Below are 21,398 nucleotides of genomic sequence, written 5' to 3'. Positions count from 1 at the left end.
CCTAATTATAAAGAGTCGATAAGTCCCATGTGTATATATTGATAGTATATCTAGATATTCAGCGTATGTGTATACAGTGCCCTCCCTAATTATTGGCACCCCTGGTTAAGATGTATGAAAAGCCATTCTGGCAATTGTAGAAACCATTCACCAGACTCAGAATCAAGCTCCTCCCATGGCCATCAGTCGCCAGACCTCAACCCCAATGAAAACCTGTGGAGTGAACCAAAGAGGAGAGTGCAGAAGAGGGGACCCATCTATCTATCTATCTATCTATCTATCTATCTATCTATCTATCTATCTATCTATCAATGTTACAGTATCCAATTTAAACTAGAACTCTGACATTCACAATTTTAAAATTCAGACATTTTCAAGCCTGAGCATGTGGATGAAAGGATGGATGGATGGACAGAGAGGTTGAGAGACACATGTTTTTCTGTCCATGGTAAAACTCATTTGCTCTTTACATAGGTCATATAGCTCACATATAGATAAGACATTGCACATACCTTAAAAAGAACACAGATTAAACTGAAAATAGTTTAAAACAATTAAAACATTGACACATTTACATTGTGTGAAAACAGTCGGGCAATTGCGCGAATTAGACAAATTACGTATATATTTTTAGCCTTCGGCAATGCTGACGACAATTTTGGTTAAGCTCGTCGTGTGCAGAGACAGAAACGATTAAAGTGACTTGATTAATCAACTGATATTGGTTTTTTAAAAGAGATGACGTAATGTGAATAATAATGGTTCACTCCTCCAAGGGTAAAATTAATTTTGGACCCACGATTAAATGCCATTCAATTCAGAGGCAGGTGAGTTGATATTCCCCCTGCTGTATGTGGGGAGGATGGTACGGTCCGCATGCACTCTGAGTTGTTGCTGAGGAGGTTCCACTGTGCACTCAGTGCATACCATCAAATTGGTTCGCGGCTGTCGTGTCCTGTTGCAATTGTCCCCTTGATTTAAAAAAAAAAAAAAAAGCAACAATGGCGTCTTTTTCTGACCGAACTTATCTCGGACGCTATGGCAAGATCGCATTGTTTCACCTTTTGTTTCATATGACAGGTGAGTGGGATTTTTGTTCGTTGTGTTTTACCAACACTTGAAAAGATAAGTTGTTGAGACATTAACTACCGCGCACGTTCAGCTACCAAGTTATTAAAGCTCGCGTCCCTCGTGGTCTGAAAGTGAGGATTTCTTTCATTTCTTTTTAATTTTTAAAAAATATTATTTATTGGACTCTTGCGTTTTTAGCAGCTGCCCTCGCAATGGAATAGCTCAGAGAAAACTTGGCTGCAAGTTGACTTGCATCGCCGTTTCGGCGTGTTTCAAGCCAGTACCACCACATCTGATCGTGCTCCGACCCGGAGCTTCCATAGTAACACTCCATAGGAACGGCCGAGGAAAAGATGCAAAGAAATTGTACATATCGCCACCCCGCTGATTCAATGGCAGCCATATTAACGCCTGGACATTCTCTGTCAAAGCAGCGTGTTTCTAGGGCATGTATAGTCAACCCTCTTTCAAAAGTACCGGGACGTTAACGCTAATTCCCGCAACAGACTGAAAATAACTTGATTTGCATATCGGAAGATCAATCTGTAACCAGAGAGAAATATTTTCAGCGGATTTCCAGGTAGTTTCCACAATTTAGAACACTGATCCCAACCCCCGTGGACACGACGGTGTGTGAGAGATCATCAGGTGTGTCTGGGAAATTAGCCAATTTGACTTGATTGGTCAGAAAGTTATCTAGTTACCACATCATTTTATGTGGCCCGAGAAAGCAAATAAAACATGTCAACTTCTACCATGGTTGCTAAAATCAGGACCAAAATTTCAAATTCTCATATGTAATCATTAAGAGAGATATTGTAAGCATTTTCCTGTTACCAAACACCTCATTACAGGAACTTCAGCAATTGTTGAATCAACCATTATCATTATTCTTGACTTCTTTAAATGCTTTCACAGTCATAATGGCCCTCTGAAGAAAACGGTCACTTCGATGTGGCCCGCTACAAAAATGAGTTTGACACCCCTAATGTAGAGTGGCAGGCAACTTAAATCGTCTTCCACTAGATGCCGGAAAGTACAATTAACCTATATCCATTATTGAGTATACTAGTAGATAAAAGCTCAACTCATGTTGGCCACAAACTGAACTCAATCAACTCATCTCCCTTCACAACAAGAATGGATTAATGGAATTTCCATTCATTTGAATAAGAAAAGATGATTTGAGCTGCATATTTTTGCATTTTCAAGCCACCCACTAATGATTATTTTAAAAGTGATTAACCTATCAATTTTGTTTTCGAATAATTGACGAACCAGAATTTTTAAAAACCCAAATTTCCATCCCTTTATTATCCAAAAACAGAACATTATGTCGAACTGACAGTGCGGAAAATGACAGATATACTGATTCAGCTACTGGTTTGCTCTGTAACGTGCAGCGTTAAGGAGGTGGGGGGGGGGGTGCTAGTTGGGTGTAGGTTGCAAAGAACGAACTGCAGGTGATTTTTTAAAATTGCACTTCTCTGACATCAAGATGGTTCATTGTGTGCATCTATCGATTTGCATCTAACTTTTAACTTTCACTGACTGATAAGTAATAACTTGTGTTATCTATTTATTTTTGTTAGGCATTTTAAAAAGTTTATAGTGTTCTTTTCTTAGGCTAGCGATTAGGATTTTTTATTACAATTTCTTGCTATGGTGAAGTGGGCTTGTTTGCGGGGTAAATCTGTCTTGCGCAATGTGCCAGCCCTCATCATGCCTCACAAACTGCTGGCCCAAGAGTGAGCCCAGCTTTCGTAAGATTGACAACCAGTGGGCAGGTTCTTGCCGACGCAGGCCGCCACAGTCCTGTGCATTATCTGCTGGAGGCAGGATTTCATCACCAAGCGTTAATTATGCTTGTGTCAATTTAAGTAGTGGTGTGGTATGTGTCATCGCCTAACACAAACACTGCCCTGTCCCCACGTTGACCACTTAGCCAAACACTGACCATGGCCAGTCACTGTTTAACATACTATGGAATGCTAAACAGTGACACATGCCAACTTTGACCAATTTTCTTTTTCTTTGCCGTTTATTTGTTTTTGTCACTTCTCAGTTTTGATTCGCACGCTAACAGCTAATCAGAACCAAAGAAACACTGTCGTGAAAATTTCATGAGCAAAAAAAAATACAAGACAGCAACAGAAAACAATACTTACGGATCGATTACTGCACGAGAAACTGTTTAGATTTACCCAAATAATAATTTGTTTAAAAAAAATGTATCAGGTATTAAATCATAATCGCAATATTGAAAGGGGTGGGGGGCACAATTAGAATATTTTCCAAAATTGTTCCGCCCTAATTGGCTGAGAAACTTCTGTTTTGGGCTGATTAGATTGTTAAGCCTGAACGTTAGACAACAGTGAGGCCGAAGTGCTAAATGGCTCGCTCACAACCGCATTTTCAGGAATGGACAGATGGCTTAACCCTTTCAGTGCCAAAGTTGCAAAATTGTATCAAGCAAATATGCAACATTTACAACTGTGCCTTTAACTGTTTTTTTTTCCCTTCAATCTACGACCTTTTGAAATAGCTCAGTGCCAAAGTTGCAAAATTGTATCAAGCAAATACGCAACATTTACAATTGTGCCTTTAACTGTTTTATTTTTTCCCCGCCTTCAATCTACGACCTTTTGAAATAGTGCTGGAGGCCGGATTTCATCACCAAGCGTTAATTATGCTTGTGTCAATTTAAGTAGTGGTGTGGTATGTGTCATCGCCTAACACAAACACTGCCCTGTCCCCACGTTGACCACTTAGCCAAACACTGACCATGGCCAGTCACTGTTTAACATACTATGGAATGCTAAACAGTGACACATGCCAACTTTGACCAATTTTCTTTTTCTTTGCCGTTTATTTGTTTTTGTCACTTCTCAGTTTTGATTCGCACGCTAACAGCTAATCAGAACCAAAGAAACACTGTCGTGAAAATTTCATGAGCAAAAAAAAATACAAGACAGCAACAGAAAACAATACTTACGGATCGATTACTGCACGAGAAACTGTTTAGATTTACCCAAATAATAATTTGTTTAAAAAAAAAATGTATCAGGTATTAAATCATAATCGCAATATTGAAAGGGGTGGGGGGCACAATTAGAATATTTTCCAAAATTGTTCCGCCCTAATTGGCTGAGAAACTTGTGTTTTGGGCTGATTAGATTGTTAAGTCTGAATGTTAGACAACAGTGAGGCCGAAGTGCTAAATGGCTCGCTCACAAACGCATTTTCAGGAATGGACAGATGGCTTAACCCTTTCAGTGCCAAAGTTGCAAAATTGTATCAAGCAAATATGCAACATTTACAACTGTGCCTTTAACTGTTTTTTTTTCCCTTCAATCTACGACCTTTTGAAATAGCGCCTCAAGACTGCTTAACGTCTTTCAAGAAACGCTTGTGAGAGTGGTTCGCTTTGATTGATTTCTTAGCGCCGGACGCATTTGTACCACTGTGAAAGCCGGGCCGCTTGTACAAGAACTTGATTTGTGAGTTGAATAAGTCTAGACTGCAAATGATGATTCAGCTGTACTCTGTCCTGCTCTGCCCAAGCACCGCTGCAACCTCCACCCTAACACCATCTATTTTCTGCTCTGATTCCCACTTTAAGCGAGACTCGCCGGCCTCTGCCAAGACATACATATTTATACTCCTGCTACCACTTACACATGCTTGATGGACTAACTTGAAGTAACTGCCAATGCCTTCTCTATAGAGAACATTCGTGTTCAAAAGGAGATGAATCGCATGATCCCACCCAAAGTGTCTCTGACATCAAACCACATAAAAGGGGAAAACCCTTTTTTTTTTGGCGTGGGGGGAGTCAGTTCAAGATTCTCGTATGGATCCAGGGAATCTCTCAAGCTTTTCTACTCGCATGCTTTGTGTTAGTTAGTTGTCACCCATCTGAAAGTGGTGCATGTAAAGGTATTATTGTCTAAAGTGAGAACCAGCCTCACACAGTCCCCGGGGAGAGCTGTGTCCTTGATGCTAGGATATCTATAATCTGTTTTTTTTTTTCCTATTTTACTGAGTGTGAAGGGGACAGATTGTGTTACATTTGCACACCAAGAAGCTTCTTTAAGACGCCCCTGAATGCACGCAAAGTACACGCTTCCTGTTACGTCAAGCGAGGCTGCATATATGATCAAATACACTCTGCCCCCCTATTCCCGTCACTTTTTATTCTCAGTCGGAGAAAAACGAGGACACGCTTATGTAAGGTTGTCATGTCACCAATAAAAAATTGAACACCGTCACTATACCTCAGTCATTACGAATTCAGAAGTGGAGAAATGCTGCTTCCTTTCCTTGTACCTTGTTTTCTGACATTATTATTTTGCCTGTATTGAAACGGCAAGTGGAGAAATCAGTTTAACGCTTTTAGTAGCAGAGCAGTGGCCCTCGGGAGTCGAGTTTGGCGATTTGAACATTTAGCTACAGATGCTATTAAACGGGCGGACCACCCAAGGATAGACATTTTAATGAACCCAATTCATGACAGGACGTGTAACATTAGCTTTGTCTTTCACCAAAAGGTCCCATATTTAAACTGGGGACTAAAAATATGAATATCTGTAGTTTCCAATCCAACAAGTGGACCCTCTGAGTCAATTGTTCATGGCGCAGATAATTTAAGCCTGTAATGCCTTCACACGCTTGTGAAACGGCATCAAAAACGCTGTTATTTCGAGTACATTTAGAATTATTGATCCAGTAAATGTCAACACCCAAACAGCCAGTTGTAACAAATACAACATAAGCTGTGCTTCATAAAAGCCACTCCATAAAATGGAAAAACTGCTGCCACGGCTTTAAACATTGACAAGTTTAATTCGAGCAGCAGACATCGCATCACATCGCTTTGGCTTGGGTCCTTAAAATGCTGTCATGCGTCTCTTGGGACAAATTCACAAGAAGTTTTAAGCATTTCTGGATGCATCCAGTGGCGACTGACTGTGCTGTGAGAGGAGCATCATATTTCTTCTGAGGTCTCAGCCTGACATAATTATTCTTTTCCAGGATGGTTGCCAATTGGTGATATCTATGCCTTCAAGTGAAAATATGTTTGCACATGTACAATTTGATTAGTGCCAGGGGTTTCCAGTTGAATTATTGCCTATGGCCATGTGTCGTGATGTACTTGGTATTGAATTTCACTTTTGTGTGCCAGTGTGTGAAATTGTGGACGCCTTGTTTGAGGCAACTACAAAGTAATTAGCCCCACTAAGTGAACCGACATTGCCGCGACCCTGTCACTCTTCATTCAGAATGGCTTCACTCTCCTTGTAGTGATAAATTTTATAGAGGGCAAAAAAAAAAAAAAAAATCTGCCTGTGCCTGTCATTATTTCGTGCGCCTTGCAGCTATTGTGCAAAAGAAAAATCAATTAGTAGCAACAAAATAATTGCTCAATAGCCGTTTCACGTATTCGGTCCACCAATATTTGAGGACGCGGTCTTTCGAGAGGGAGTTTGGCCGGAGATGGAGCTGATTTTGGCAAAACAACAATGGAATAGTGTTTTGGGCTCAGTTGCCGAGCAGCACAGCAGGTTCTGATTAGTCGTGATGTTATCCGCGTTGGCAGTTTGTTGCAATTAGTGATGTGGTCCAAGGTTTAGGGACACATTTTCAAAATTTCTTTCATGAAGCTGTGACGTCATTCATCTGTTTTCTCTTAACTGGAATCTTGACGACAGCATCCCTCTCAGTCGTCTTTCCTTGCACTTTTTTTTTTTTCCTCTTTCTCTCTCTGAGCGGTGATGTCATGGCCATATCGACATGTACCCTCGCCTCTGCCGCCTTCACTGGGATCTTGTCGTATCCCTTTTTTTGCCTTTCCTTAAAAAGATGAGCTTTCGGCTTTTGAGCGGTGTCACGATTGTGACAGAAAAGACCACGGGTTTGTTCGAAAAGAGGACGTGCCGAGAAGGGACTGCTTTCATGCGCTCCGTCTGGGTGGAGGGAAGCTGCAGATTAAACAGATTCATCAAATGAGCGCTCCCACTGTCATCTGTGTTTTATTTGTTTAAATGCTTGACGCCCGCTGTGATGCTATCATGCTTTGAATCCCGTCTTATCGCCACAAATGTCTCATCGCTCTGCGCTTGAAGAGCTATGACACATTAGAAGCAACTCCATAAATATTCCTCAATGTAGTTTGAGCAAAAGTCCTAGTATGACCTATATTGTTTCTCTTTTGTTTGGCTGGGGGCGTCAAACAAAATACATTTGCATCCCAGGCCACTGGATTTTTTATTTATTTATTTATTTTTAAACGCAGTCAATGCTCAGCTCTTTCAGTGTTGCGGGGGAAAAAATGAGAAAGGATGTAAAGAACACAATTTGAGCACTTTCTATACATGTTTGTTGGAAATGTACAGACCGTATTTTCCACACTATAGGGCGCACCTAAAAGCATTCAATTTTCTCAAAAGCCGACCATACGCCTTATAATCCGATGCGCCCTATATATGGATCAATAATCGGATTCCTTGGACATAGTCATTTAAATGTTCTGTAAAGGGCTTTGCTGCGGCTGCAGCGGTATTGAAGGCTCTGTATAAATAAATCTGTATTGTATTCCCTTCAGCCTAGCTCCATCTGGTGGATGCATAATGCAACCGCCGCCACGATTGTAGCGTCTATTCTATGCGCCTTATAATGCGGTGCGCCCTATATATGAATACAGTTTTAAAATGGGCCGTTCATTGAAGGTGCGCCTTATACTCCGAGGCGCCTTATAGTGCGGAAAATACTTATTGGTTGTGCAACTGTCAAATTTTCGTGTTGCTATTTTCTTTTTAGGCCGATTTTGAAGACAACTTCATTGGTAGAGATGAGTAAGTTAGCAACGGCTTCTGTATTCAGGACATTCATTTTTGCATACGTATGTCTGTGGCAGGGTTGTTGGCCAGTCAGGTGGTGGTGCCCCCCAGTGTGAGCGCCGTGCTGGGGAAGAACCTGACGTTAGAGTGCCGGGTGGATGTGGCGACCAACCTAACTCTCACCCAGAGCTCTTGGGAGCGGCGTTTGCCTACCGGCTCTGTCACGGTGGCCGTCTACAACCCGCACTACGGCATCTCCATTTCCCCAGAGTTCATCCATCGCTTGTATTTCCGCTCACCCTCGTCCCACGATGCCACCATCGTACTGGAGAATGTGGGCTTTGCGGACATGGGCATGTACACCTGTAAAGTGGCGACATTCCCACTCGGGAACACTCAAGCCTCCACGACTGTCAGCGTGCTCGGTAAGCATTTAAAGCATATGTCCATATAGAAAATGTTTCATTGTGACCTGTCCTCGACAGTGTTTTGATTCCGTCCACTTGAATGCCTGTTCTTCTCTGTTGTCGTAAGTGGAGCCAAAGGTCTACGTGTCTGCCGGCTCAACCGCGCTAATAGACGGGAGCAACGAGACCGTGGTGGCCACTTGCATTGCCGAGCGGGCCCGCCCCCCCGCCGAGGTGTCCTGGGAGTCCAACCTTTTCGGCCAGTCGGAAGTGCAGCTTTTCGACGACGTCAACGGAACCACGACAACACAAGTGCGCTACCTTTGGCAGCCCACCCGTCACATCCAGGGCCACACGCTCGCCTGCGTTGTCCGCCACCCGGCTCTGCTGAATGACTTCAGGGTCCCCTACCAGTTGAATGTACAGTGTAGGTGCATCTATTTGGACTCCTATTTCTTCAGCATATGTTTACCCACAACATTCGGTCTTGCGTGTCGTGATGTTGCCATCGGTTCATCAGCTTTGTTTCTTTGCGACAGTTGCTCCTGACATCTCTGTGGTGGGATACGATGGAGACTGGTATGTGGGCCGGGACAGTGTTCAAATGATGTGCAAAGCCAATGCAAACCCGCCAGCTCATCATTTCAGATGGATCAGGTGGGTGTATTTTCGTACGCTGACTGGCCTCACCACTTGTGCAGTCTAAAGCGATGCAATTACCAGAACTATTAAAAAAAAATAAAATAAATCTGCCTTTTCAAGATGGTGCTCAAATTTGATTAATGCTCTAAGATAGGTATTAAAAATATTTATTGTGGTTGCAGTCCATCTGAATCATGATTGATGAAACCAGAATGTGCAACTGTTCCTTGTGTTGTGGGCGCTCTTTGGATATTTTGTTGTTGTGAAATGGAGATGTAATGGAATGCTTTTGTCCAGTGAAATAACATTTTGGAGTTCTTGCGGAGTCACATGGATCACTCTGTCCTGGAATCCGCTCATGCAATAGTCGGGATGTTCTCGTCATTGTTGACTTGGCGCTTTCGTGCCGCCAGCTTTACAAATGAACTCACAAAAAGTGTCCATTACTCTACAAAGTTCTGAGGGATTAGCGTCAGGTTGTAGATGAGCAGTGATGATGTTTGCTTCACTTGTCTAGTGGAAAAGTCTGTTCCGCATCGGCACTTTGAGACTCCCGACATGTTGATCAGAATGTTCCCGTTGTTTCTTTGTTCCAGGCTGGATGGTGAGATGCCAGAAGGCGTCGAAATCCTCAACAGCACACTGCTTTTCCTCCGTCCTCTCCAGAGGAACGATTCGGGCGTGTACAGGTGTGAGTTTGCCAATGACATCAACCTCCGCAGTCGGGACGTTCGCATTCTCATACAAGGTGAGCGCGGCGTTCGCACACCGGAACGCGTCTGGCTCCCATTTGCCTGAGGATGCACAATGCATGCCGCACGCATCATCGAATGCATCGCTTTTGTGGGACGCTGTGCTTTTAGCTGAAATGTGACTCTGCCTCACTTCTGTCCGATGTGCACCAGCTGCTGGCAGCCTCCCAGGGCATTCACATTCACCAGCATGTATGGGCACTTATCATACTTGACCCATAATTGCTTGCTGATGATAAACATTAACACCCCAGATGTTCATATAGCACGTTCTTGGCCTATGAGTAGCTAGTGAAGTCGTCCTCCGCCTGCCGTTTTTATGTTTTCTCTTCTTAGCATGGCCTTGAAATGTGTCGCGTGTGTGTTTTGTGCCACATGGGAAGAGGCAAAAGTCTTCAGCCTGAGTGGGATGATGTCTCCCTTTCATAAAACATTAACTCGTTCTTTTCAACTCTTATATATTATTGATCATACATATTCCATTTTCTTATGAGAGGGGCTGCGCAGGCATTCACTCGATGACATGTGTTGCGAGCTTGCTTTACTCCTTATTGTCTGTCTGTGTCAGTGGGCTCACATGAATTGACCACCTCCCTTGAATGTATTCCATTCATCCACATAAAGACGACGAGACCTCCGGGTTTGTGGCTTTATCCAATCAGAAGTGTATCTGTCTCTGATCCTGTCTGGCACCACTTTGGCTTCTCGACAGTTCTCATTACTTGAGTTTCTCCATCTCTCTCATTCTCTCTTTTTACTTCACTCTTTCGTTTTTGTGGTCCTCCATCCCGATCATTTTACACTTATTTAATTAACATTGCAAGACGTTAGGGCAGTGTCTTGATGTTGCCAGCCCAACAATCATTAGCTCAGCGTATGTGAATTTAGCAGGAAATTGGATAATGAATTGGATGTGAGCTCAGTGTCTAAACAGTTACAGCAACGCTGTAAATATGCTAGAAATGCAGAGCAGTTCCAGAATACAGAACACTCCGCAAATATTTTAGCCCTCCCGCACTGAAACTAATGTAATTTGTTGCTGCTGTCACTAAGTAGCCGTTAGGGCATAATATAAACATAACATGGATTAAAATTCCAAGTGAACTAAAAAGGGAATGTTCAGTAACTTTAGTGTTGTGCTTGATCGCGTTTGAGTTATTAGTTTTGTGTACCTGATATCTTAACACAAGGCTGGAAATATTTCGGATTTCATTCACCTAATTCGTTCCACGGTCAAATTGTTTTTGTCAAAATATTGTTTTGAATAACATTCCTAATGGCCGTATAAGTGTACAAGTAAGTCTTTTTGACCGTGTACATGACCCAATCAAATCTCACCATGCATCTGATGTATTTTTTAACACGATAGATGGTTAACCTCGAATGTAATTCAAAACATCAAACCTGATTGGCAGGTGACGCCGCACGCACTAGCTAGCTCGTCTTCGGCTCATGCTAGCATCAAACAGTCAACTCGAATACGCAGCCCCAGAAGATAGGAGAAGTAGATAATTGTGGCTTCCTTTGTTATGAATAATGATGCGAGTCTGTGCAAGAGTCCTCGAATAGATAGAGGCAAACATCCCTAGAATGACTAATAGACTAAATACAATTTATCAAACGCTGCAAACCACCCACTAATTTGAAATGGATCGAATAGTTGTCCTTTGTGACCCAAAGTTTTTCTAGATTTCTTAAACTCTGGTCTTAACATAGCAACACAAGAAAACTTTTGCCTTGTGGCGCTGCGTTTTATAACCTTGGCGCGCTTCATAGATCCTTCTTTCAGCTGTCATCACGATATAACCTCCATGTCCAACCATGACATCTAATCTCAAGCTTTTAAGTCCCCCGTAAAGTGAATTCAGAGATTTATGTCGAAATACATGATGTGTGTTTGAATAATTGCGGAAAATGTATATCAAGACAATAGTACAGTGTTAAACCGTTTTTCACCAGTTGTCCTGATTGTGGTCAGTGGCCAGGGACTCACCTGGGCCACGACACGGGTCTCCCCTCTCCCGTTATATAAGAACTTGACTGCTTGGTTTGCATCAGCAGTTATCTGGTGCAACTGTGACATGCATTTAGCTAGCTAGCTAGCTACGCCTACGCTTTGTGTGCTTACGTCGAGATAAACTGAAGACTCCCTGGCCCACTTGACAGGGTTTTTAATAATCCAAACCAAGTTCACCCACACCTTGTCCATTGGCATTGACTCCTTGAGAATTCTGACTGTAGTTGTGTGTTCAATAGTTCTGTCAACCAAACCCTCCTGTAGTACAGTGTTTCCCAACGTCAATTGAGCCAAGGCACATATTTTCCGTTTGGGAAAATCTCTCCACACAAGCAAACAAAAATATCGCAAAGTGTATAGACTAAAAAAAAAAAAACATCTCAATTTACATAGAAATGGACTCATTGTGTGTAATCTGCAGCTGTTCATTTGAGCACAATCACAAAGATGATTTACTTGGAGGAAGCCATATGTCATACCATCTGCTTGAAGAAATGTCAATTGTTTGTGTCACTAACAGATAAACTATCCTTTGCATGAAATCAATAATACCTTTCGCAGCAATTAAGTGAAATTGGCTAATTTCCCGCACCACTGTACCTGATGATCTCTCACGTCACACTGTGCCATGGCAGAGTGGTTGGGAATCACTGCTGTAGTCTAATGTAGTTGCACTGACATTGTGCTTGTCTGTGTGTTCATCTCCCCCCCCCACCCCCTCTACTCCCTATTAGATCCTCCCACCATGCCTTCCACCATTACTGCTCCTGTCCTCTCTGGTTCCTCCTCCACCCTAGTGGACGATAAGCGCCACGTTCATCTCAACTCCACTACTCTTGAAGCGCTACCCGAGAGTAACCTGGGCACCGTAGTGGGTGGGGCAGTGGGCGGGGCCTTGTTCCTACTGCTGCTGCTGTGTCTGGCCGGCGTGTACTACCTGCGGAAACAGCAGACCTTGCACGGGGACTACGACGCCAAACAGTACCCGGGCCCCGGCGATGTCCAGAAAGCCCCCGGCAATCAGCACGAGCTCCACGCCGCCAAAGCCGGCGGCGGCTCCCACCGCCATCAGGACCACGACAGAGAGGAGTGGGGCGGCCGCGAGCTCAAGCGCCACTGCAGCGACAACGGAGATGAATACCCGTCTAACGGCTATACGCGGGCCATGAGGGAGGGCGGTCACCACAGCAACCAGCAGAATCCCCAGCAGGGACAAACAGAGTATTGTAGTCCACAGCAGCAGCCCAGGAGGCCCCGATACGCGCACTCTCCCAAACCTGCGAGGAACGGCTCCCCCTACGTGCCAAACAACTGCTACGATAGCGGCCCGGGGGGCGATTACGTCTCTCACAAAGACGGCTCGGTCATCTCTCGCAGGGAGTGGTACGTTTGACCAGCTCCCTGGTCCTGGCGTCCCGATCACCACTTTACTAAATTAGAAAACATTTGACTTCTCTTCTTCGAATACCTTTGCACCCTGGAAGACACTTGAGAGAGGCTCATGATGTGAATGAGCCTCGTGGCTGTGTGATAATGTGTGTGCGCTCCCTGGACCGCCAGTTTTTGTCCAGTCGCTAATGTTGTCAGGTGAGGAAGCCCCGGTGGCCTTGCTTTCTCACATTGCACACACCGATCCGCTTTAGACCTGTGACCTCTGAATACGCTACACTGAGATGAAATGGCCGACCAGAACCTGATGTCCATCCTGCGATGAGTCTTGGCTCTTCCGATGGTTACTGGTCCTAACCTCCCATTTATCAGTCAAATTAATTGCACTGCCTTTTGCCATAATCACCCCCGTCCCAATTAACTTGAGGCCTTGCTAACTTGAGTTAATGTTCTGGGATGGACCTCTCCTACTGTTGTGCTTAGGAAGGTTGAGAAAGGAAGCCAGGTCCCTTCCACCATCAGACGTGAAGTCTCCCATTTGTAAATGTGATGAAAGGACCCGCCACGGTCCGCTATTTAGCCTCTTGAGTTGGACCCTCTTTTTAGTTGACCATGCCTCGACATGACAATTGGACAGTTTGCACTCTGGCACAGGGCCAGTGTATCCACTGGGGGGTTGTCAGTAACAAGGCCGCCAACACAGACCGGAGTACGGTATTAAGTTACACAGCAGCGCCACTACCGCTACTAATGGGTCCACTAATCTGTAGCGGTGTCAATTAAATGCTTGTCTGTGGCACTTGTGCTCCAGTAGCTGTGTTCATCACTTCTCCTCTGATTGTTGTCATCATCGCAGGTATAATTTTGATGATTATGATATCCGGACAAATCTGAGTTTTAACTGGGGGCCCACCACGTGGTTTGTATGCAAAAGCGGGCGATGACATTTGGTTCACTCATTCTTCATCTTTGTTTTGTTTTGATGCACACGCCGCGCTGGATTATCGTGGATTTTGGTTTTGGGGACCAGATTTGTTTTAGTCTTCTCAAATGTCAGGATATCATTTCAGGATCTCTCTGTGATGTAAAGTATTGTGGCACGTGCACTTACCAGACGGGATGGAGGAGATCGGACAATCTCCTCCTTGCACAGTAGTGTTTATAAACGGTAGCTTTTGTCATCTTTGACCATATGTGCTCAGAGGCCAAATATTTGCTTGTGTGTAGAAAACACTAGATGACAATGAAGTCGTAGCATAGATTAGCTTCTCACAGGGTCCCGTAGCTTGAAATGGAAAGACACCTTAGCCACTTTAACGGTAGTCGTCCGGTGGACGTTTAGTTTAATTGATGTTCTTATTAGTCCGGGTGTGACTGTCGTGCTGTGATTAGGCAGCCATCGTGGTAGTGGCATGTTGGCCAGTGCAAACCATGTCGTTTCTAATGTGAAATACTAGAGACACATGCTCCTTGTGTTAAAAAAAAAAAAAAAGGTATATATCTTTCACGGCCATATTTTCACGTTTATCTCCAGTGTTTGTACAGTCTAAAGAGTGCCATCTTTTGTGGCTGCCGCCGCCAAGCGTGTACTCTGTTTTTTTTTTTTGGTCTTTTTGGTAGGAAAGACTTCGAATTTGCTTTGGACACAAGTTGGTGTAGGGAAGATATGAAATTGCTCCGCAGGCAACGTTTGTCTCTCTGGGTGGGCAAGATGGCTTGAGAATACAATTTCATGTGTGTCTCCAAACTGCAGCCGCATTGAGCGCTGCAAAATAGAACAGGCCTGACGTGACATTTTCATGGTTCGGGTGACAAAATAAGCATTGTGGCCACCTCGGTGTCCAGGCAAACATCCTTGCAGGTAACAGGAAGCATGGCTGCCTAATCCCCTCTTTTTTTTTCTTTTTTTTTTTTGCTTCTATGCACTAAGGCGGAAACTTGACAAATCGATTTTTTTTTTTTTTTTTTTGCAGCCCTCGTACCTGACTTCATCCAGTTTGCTTGAGCGAAGCTACGAGACACCTTGATAAATGAACTAGTGCCTTAGAAGATGTTTGTTTCCATATCTGTAGTTTCCCTGTCAATGCCCGGTGCCATTTACTGTCGTCAGTGCCATATATCCGCCGTAAACACCAGAGTATTCCGAACCCGCTATCGTCACTAAAACACAAACTTTGGTTGTAAATTAGTTGTCTCTGGTTCACAGGTTAGTACCACAGTAAACAAACACTGTGAGTCGTTTCCTTTTTCTTTTTGTACATAAATATGTGGACAGTATTCAACAGGAATGTAAGTTAATGGAAAGAAATATATATTTATGTTCGTGAAACATTTATTTGTTGTTCTTTCCCCCCCACCCCTCAGATACTTTATCTCAATAAAGCACCTTAGCACATGTGAGTTCTTTTCTCTCGTCTTGGGCTCTTTGTGCTTCAATAAATGACATCATCTCTGGCTCCCGAATGCTGCATAAGACCACCCACCCACCCCCCCGCTCCGCTCCGTCAGCCCTCCCCTGCTTCCCTCTCGCTCCTTCAGATCCAGTATGCACATCTGGGACGCTGCCGATGATGTAATGCTTCCTCGCTTCATCTTCATTACCGTGTAGTCTCGGTATTATCTGGGATTACGCTTATTGTCGTTAGCTGGGATACGGCCATTTGTTCTCCGCTGCAATTTGGATTTCCATTGTCAGAATTTCCTTTTGGATTCAGCACAAAAAGGCCTCATGTGCCGTCTATTTCTCCTTTTTGTAACTTCAAACCCCACCGCCCCCACTCCATACACACACACACGTGTCTCTCCCCTACTGTCTAGCAGTTGGTAAAATTAAACGCTGAGTGTTTGTCTGGCCCCGAGTCCCACGCTCCAGCCCATTGACTGTCCCCATGGCAACAAGCTCATCTGGGGCTGCTTCTCTTCCCGTTACCTGGCCACAAAATCTAGGGAGGAGGGTTGGGGGAATGCCGGGGGTGCTCGAAGCTGTGACACGCCGAGACCGGGAATGTCCCATTACCCTTTCCTGCATGATGGCCGACGCCACGTGGGTCTGACCTTGACTTTCTTGTGCTTGTCCATGAAACGATGACAGCTATGATGACTTTGCGATGCAAAGGTCACGACTGTTGTTGTCATTCGTGGCCTTGAAACACGGCGTCCCGTTGAAGCAACTCCACAATCGCGATGTTCGACTTTTTGGCGTACTTGCCAACAAGAGCTTGGAATTAGCATTTGATTGAAACGTGCCTGTTTCCAAGGTTACTTTTCACGACAGACAAAGAAGGAAGCCGAAAGCCTCTCGGAGTGAGGTGGGATTAAATGGTCCACGTCTTTGAGCTGAAAAAACGAAATTGCGATTTCGGCTTGAAACGGTGACGCTTTGCCACTAACGACGGCGGCATGGGCTCCCTCGGGGCAGTAGTGTGACCCTTGACCCTGCTATTGAGGATGCTCCGGACTGCGCTGTCATCACCCTTGCTTCTCTTCTTTAATTCATCATCTGACTGCATGACATCGCCCAGCTTTGATGTCTTCTTCACGGGCACTCTCTACATCCTGTTGAGATTGAATGAGGACAATTCGTAGAAATTCATCTCATAAGAATTGATTATATCGTACCCAAACATTTTTTTTTACTTGACATTGGGTGACTGTGAGTTTAAAACAAAACTAAAATGAAGCTTCGTAGAGAAAGAAAAGTACATCCCAAGTTAGTACAATATTTTGTTATTTACATCTCCAAAATGAAGGGAAAGCCAAAACTACATTTGTTTCAGATAAATCAAGAATGACCTTTTGACCCCAACGGCAGCTGCTGCTGCTCTTCTTTCTCTGCCACGCAGTGAAGGTCAGTCACCATTCATTACGGCGGGAAGAGTGACGACCTGCATTTTTTTTTTTTTTTAAAGGCGTTCGCCGATCAAGCGGCGCGACCCATGTCGTAGTTCAGCCGCCGTCAGGGCGAGGCATCTATGGCGGAGGGTGGAGGACGAGATGAAGGGCGCGTGGGGATGAGGAAGCTCCAAAGTCCACACTTGTCCGTATGCGTCATGATGGAAGTGGTATTTAAGATTCATTGCAGTGCATTATTGATCCCACCCCCGACCTCAGCAGCTAAATCAACTGTAATTGACCCTTGCCGGTGTACTTTTGCTTCTGTCACCTTTCGTCCTCCGTCAGCCTTGTGGGCTGTGTGTGTGTGTGTCATACTCCCATTTGTACACAGACCTGCTGGGCCCGGCCGGTTTGGCCTGTGACATGAATGCATCTTAATCGCCGTTAAGTCTTAATCCCTTCGGGGGGGTAGGGACGACGTGGTGCGTATGCCGGCATATGGTCTAACAAAGCTAATTCAGCAGACATTACAAGAGTATTTAAGATCTACACACACGATGGAGGGGAGGGTGTGATGGCGGTGAGCAAAACATGGTCAAAGAAACACCGGAAGGGTCACTAATGCAGGAAATTGTCGTTTAATGAACTTATTTTCACTCCAGTAGTCCGTGTGATTTGTTCAATGTGCCGTAAGAAGGTATTAATGGGGTGGGGGGGGGGGGGCAGGCTAAAACCACTAACTGAATTGCCATAATTAATTGTAGGTATGCATTCACCAGCAAGGGATCCTTCTTATAATTTGCATTTACAAGTTAATGCTCCTCAGTTTTGAGTGGCTGTACTTTGTGCTCTGCATTATGATGCAGACAGCTGACAGTTGTTACGAATGTTGTACCCCTCCCGTGTTGACAACTGAAATATTCCAAACAACTTTGTAGTGTGAAACAGAGCGCCTGTCGTGATGTATCACAATGGTGGTCGGCATAGTGAATAGCTTTTACTGCTGTGGTTACAGCATCATCTTGTCCACATCTGCAGGCCGCGCTTGTGACCACTCAAAAGTGTCTTTCTTCTCCTAGAACAGTCTCGGGCCGAAAGGTCAAACTCCATCGCCGTGGCCGGGGCGGTGATCGGCGCGGTCCTCGCTCTCTTCCTCATCACCGTCTTCATCATCGTCCTAGTCAAGGCCCGCAAGGCCCCGCCGGCGGCCTTTTCGGACAAAGTGTAAGTCAAAGAAATCTGACTCAACTAGAAACAAACACACACACCAAAAAAATGACTGATGAAAAATGATTCCCCTTGAGCCTTGGCTGAAGCCTGTCAGCGGGTTCTCTTTCACCGCTGGGGCGCCAAAGAACTGTGAACAGATAGCCCTCTGTCTTATTTTGTGAAAACATGTTAAAACACTCAACCCTGAGGCTGCTTTCAGTGCCTGAGGACTTGTTTTAATGAATTACAATAAGCTTCCGTTTAGTATTGATGTCCACGACGCCGCTCTCACTTGTAACCTGCGGACTGTAACGCCTGTGCAAGGTCACGGGTTAATTCCCCTCATTTATCCTTGTTCATGTGTCCTTGCGTACTTCTGTACAAAAGGAGGAGAAAGTGACGGCTCATAACGTTTAGTTTTGTCACTCTGGTGTAATCATGGTGAGGTTTTTTTTTGTTGTTTTTATGAAAAGAAATGGTGGTGTAAAGTTGTATTGTAAATATTCAAATTAATTCTTCCACCTCACATTTCCCTAATTTTGCCAAGTCACAACGCACTTTTACAAAAGTGAAGAGCTGAAGGATATGAGTTGTTCAAAATTAGCCTTTGATCAGCATATGTATGTCATATTTTTAAACAAATTTTTAACAACACATGCTTACAGTATGTGTTCAAAGTGCCTTTCAAAGCATCTTATTCAGGATGAACTTGACAATTTCATGGACAAAAATGAAGTCAAATTGGCTGTCACAACTGCGCACCACGCGGCCACAACATATAAACTCAAGTCAAAATAATGTTACTTTCCAAATAAAATTCAAGTCAACCTATGACACATCAAAATGAATTAAGCCGCAAAATCCACCTTGTTTTATCCATCTCTCTCCGATTGGTGATTGGTCGTTACCCCGAGCCCTTTATAGGAACTGTAATGTCATTTTCAGTCGACAAGAAGTGGCAGCACAAGGGAAAATGGCCGCCCCTGCGATGGATAAACCGAATGGATTTTATTGATTAATTCATATACCGGCAAACGCAATATCAATCAGAATGCTGTGTTTACACTAGTAGGGGTGCATAGAACATATCAGTGTAAAGATTTTTTTGACCTGACATCCCCTTTCAACAGTACAGTAATCAATATTCATGCAGTGCAGACATTTTTGTCAAAAAAAAAAAGCAATTCGGGTGGAAAGTGTGCGGCCCTGTGACACTGCGGAACCGCGCACCCTGCAGTGCTGTAACGAAGTTAGCATCTTAAGCGTGACTGTGGCTGGATGTCCCAGTGGGACAACACGGGCAGGCCTCGCCACTCTCCTTCATCTCACACACGCACGCACGCACATAAGTGTATAGTACAGCATCAACTGGAATCTTGAAAGCGAAAATCATTCCATGTTGCAAAGTCGATGTCGATAAAGGGGTCAGTATTCATATGAAGTGCCTTTGGCATCCTCATCGCAATCACCGTCATCATGAAAACATTGCAGAATAATGAAACGTGGAATAATTGCACACGTATCGGTCGAATGATAACTCTGTTGACATGTTTCAGACCAGATTATTGTCCTTTGTGTGTTTCAAAATGCTGCATTCTCTGCCGAAGGAAATAATCTTGTAGTGATATTTCTTTTATGTCTTTATTTAATCCTCTGAAGGATTGACCTTCCGCCGACACACAAACCTCCTCCTCCATACTCGGAGCAAGCGCCTGCTGTTCCTTTGGGTGTCCATGCATCGCAGGTGGCCTGGCTGTGTCAGGTAAAGCTCCCCCCCCCTCCTCACCGTGACGTTAATGATGCCACTTTGCCCACGCGTACTACATCTCTGGTGGACATCCACATGCAGAACCGCAGGGCCGAGCATAGGTACGAGGCCACCGAGAGGCGGCGACCCCTCGTGGCGGCCGCGGCGGCGGGGGGACTACCGGGGAGACGAAGCCCCACGCAGTCATCCCGCCTGGAGTGGGTTTGTCATCAAAGCGGGACGGAGCGTGTGTACATCAACCACCGTGAACACTACGTGTGATGTGACGCAGCCGCTCGCTTTGACCCCCGTCAACGTCTGAGCAAGTTTGCATTTGTCCACCCAGCCATCGGTCCAGATCGGGAAGCATCATAGGCCAAACTCGCCTTCTTGTAGAGCATTTAAAGCAGTCAAGTCAAAAATCTTTGCGAAAATATCTTATGTGTGCCCCACGAGTGTAAACACTAGTATTCTGATGAAGAAGACTAATCCACTTGTTTACAGTATTCCATCGAGGCTTCGTTATGAATCACATTTGAATTCTATGAAAGGCTGCTACCTTGTATCGTCGCGGGGCGTGTTCTTCCCAGAATTCCAGTGGGATTCATAACGCCTTAACGTCCCTCTTAGCTCACTAAGTACAGCACTAGCAAATAACTGTAATTCCAAACAAAAGATAAAGGATATGAACGTGTACGATTATATTGCACCGTTGGTTTATGGTCTGCTGCTTCATGGGTCATAGCACTGCAATATAGTTTTTTTGTTTTTTTGTTTTTTTTTTAAATCAAGAAAAATGCATTTGTCTTTGTTTTACACTAAACTTGACAAAAACTTAAACTAGGAGTGGCATTAGACGGCTTGAAGCCACATTCTGGAGAATTATGAAGTATTTGCCAAAGTGTTGCTTTTGCTCATTAAGGGGACTGTGACCCATAAAGCTCTCATATCGCAAGTTTAGTCTCACAAGTCAAAGATAAAAAAAATCATCAGACAAGTTGTTACGAAGCGGCGTCACCCATCTCAATTTTCCCACAAATGTAATGACTCTGTAAATTGTTGTCCTGTTTAGCCATTTTTTATGAATGGCAGCAGGTGGATACACAAGTTAATTGTGCCTTCTGCTTTCTAATGGAAGAGCATTTAATTTTTCTGCAAGTGACTGTACATCGCTGGCAGGGTGAATAAATATTAATTTTCATTTATTCTAAATGAATTAAAAAAAAAAAAAAAAGATTTCCTGTGGCATACCTAATTATCTCTCATGGCACACTCGTGTCCCGGAACAGTAGTTGAGAAACACTGGTTAAGCTTGTCTTATGCTACTTTCAATACTGCTGAAAAATAGGAAATATGCCACTTTGACCTCATAGAAATACAGCCACGATAAGCTAATATTTGTGTTGTTTGCGATGAGACAATTTGCTATTTCGAGGTCGTTCTTTACATTTTAGACGATAGCAGAACGAAAAGATATGAGATAGGTATCTA

At 44.1% G+C, this 21,398-nt stretch overlaps 1 protein-coding gene across 2 annotated transcripts; it reads left to right on the top strand.

Annotated features, from left to right (window-relative positions):
• The first annotated feature begins 884 nt into the window (after positions 1 to 884).
• nectin3b (nectin cell adhesion molecule 3b) lies at positions 885 to 21,398 on the top strand. 2 transcript variants are annotated; one of them, XM_019864406.1, is made up of 8 exons: positions 885 to 1,080; positions 7,988 to 8,335; positions 8,445 to 8,744; positions 8,857 to 8,974; positions 9,556 to 9,707; positions 18,031 to 18,175; positions 19,820 to 19,922; positions 20,010 to 21,398. In XM_019864406.1, exons 1-8 carry the CDS (start codon positions 1,002 to 1,004, stop codon positions 20,187 to 20,189), a joined length of 1,425 nt encoding a protein of 474 aa, XP_019719965.1. In that variant the 5' UTR covers positions 885 to 1,001; the 3' UTR covers positions 20,190 to 21,398. The 2 variants fall into 2 exon arrangements, with proteins under 2 accessions (XP_019719965.1, XP_019719964.1); XM_019864405.1 differs by lacking the exons at positions 18,031 to 18,175; positions 19,820 to 19,922; positions 20,010 to 21,398 and adding an exon at positions 12,463 to 15,517 and having other exon boundaries at positions 889 to 1,080.

The sequence above is a fragment of the Hippocampus comes genome, unplaced genomic scaffold (genome assembly GCF_001891065.2).
Source record: "Hippocampus comes isolate QL1 unplaced genomic scaffold, H_comes_QL1_v1.1 scaffold57, whole genome shotgun sequence".
In the NCBI taxonomy this organism is placed as follows: domain Eukaryota; kingdom Metazoa; phylum Chordata; class Actinopteri; order Syngnathiformes; family Syngnathidae; genus Hippocampus; species Hippocampus comes.
Note: the sequence above shows the minus strand (reverse complement) of the source record. Positions and strands in the feature narration are given on the sequence as shown.

Coding starts and splice junctions, on each gene's coding strand:
- nectin3b (XM_019864405.1), top strand. CDS start 1,002: ATGGCGTCTTTTTCTGACCGAACTTATCTCGGACGCTATGGCAAGATC. Junction 8,336..8,444: donor CACGACTGTCAGCGTGCTCG/GTAAGCATTTAA, acceptor TGTTGTCGTAAG/TGGAGCCAAAGGTCTACGTG. Junction 8,745..8,856: donor CTACCAGTTGAATGTACAGT/GTAGGTGCATCT, acceptor TCTTTGCGACAG/TTGCTCCTGACATCTCTGTG.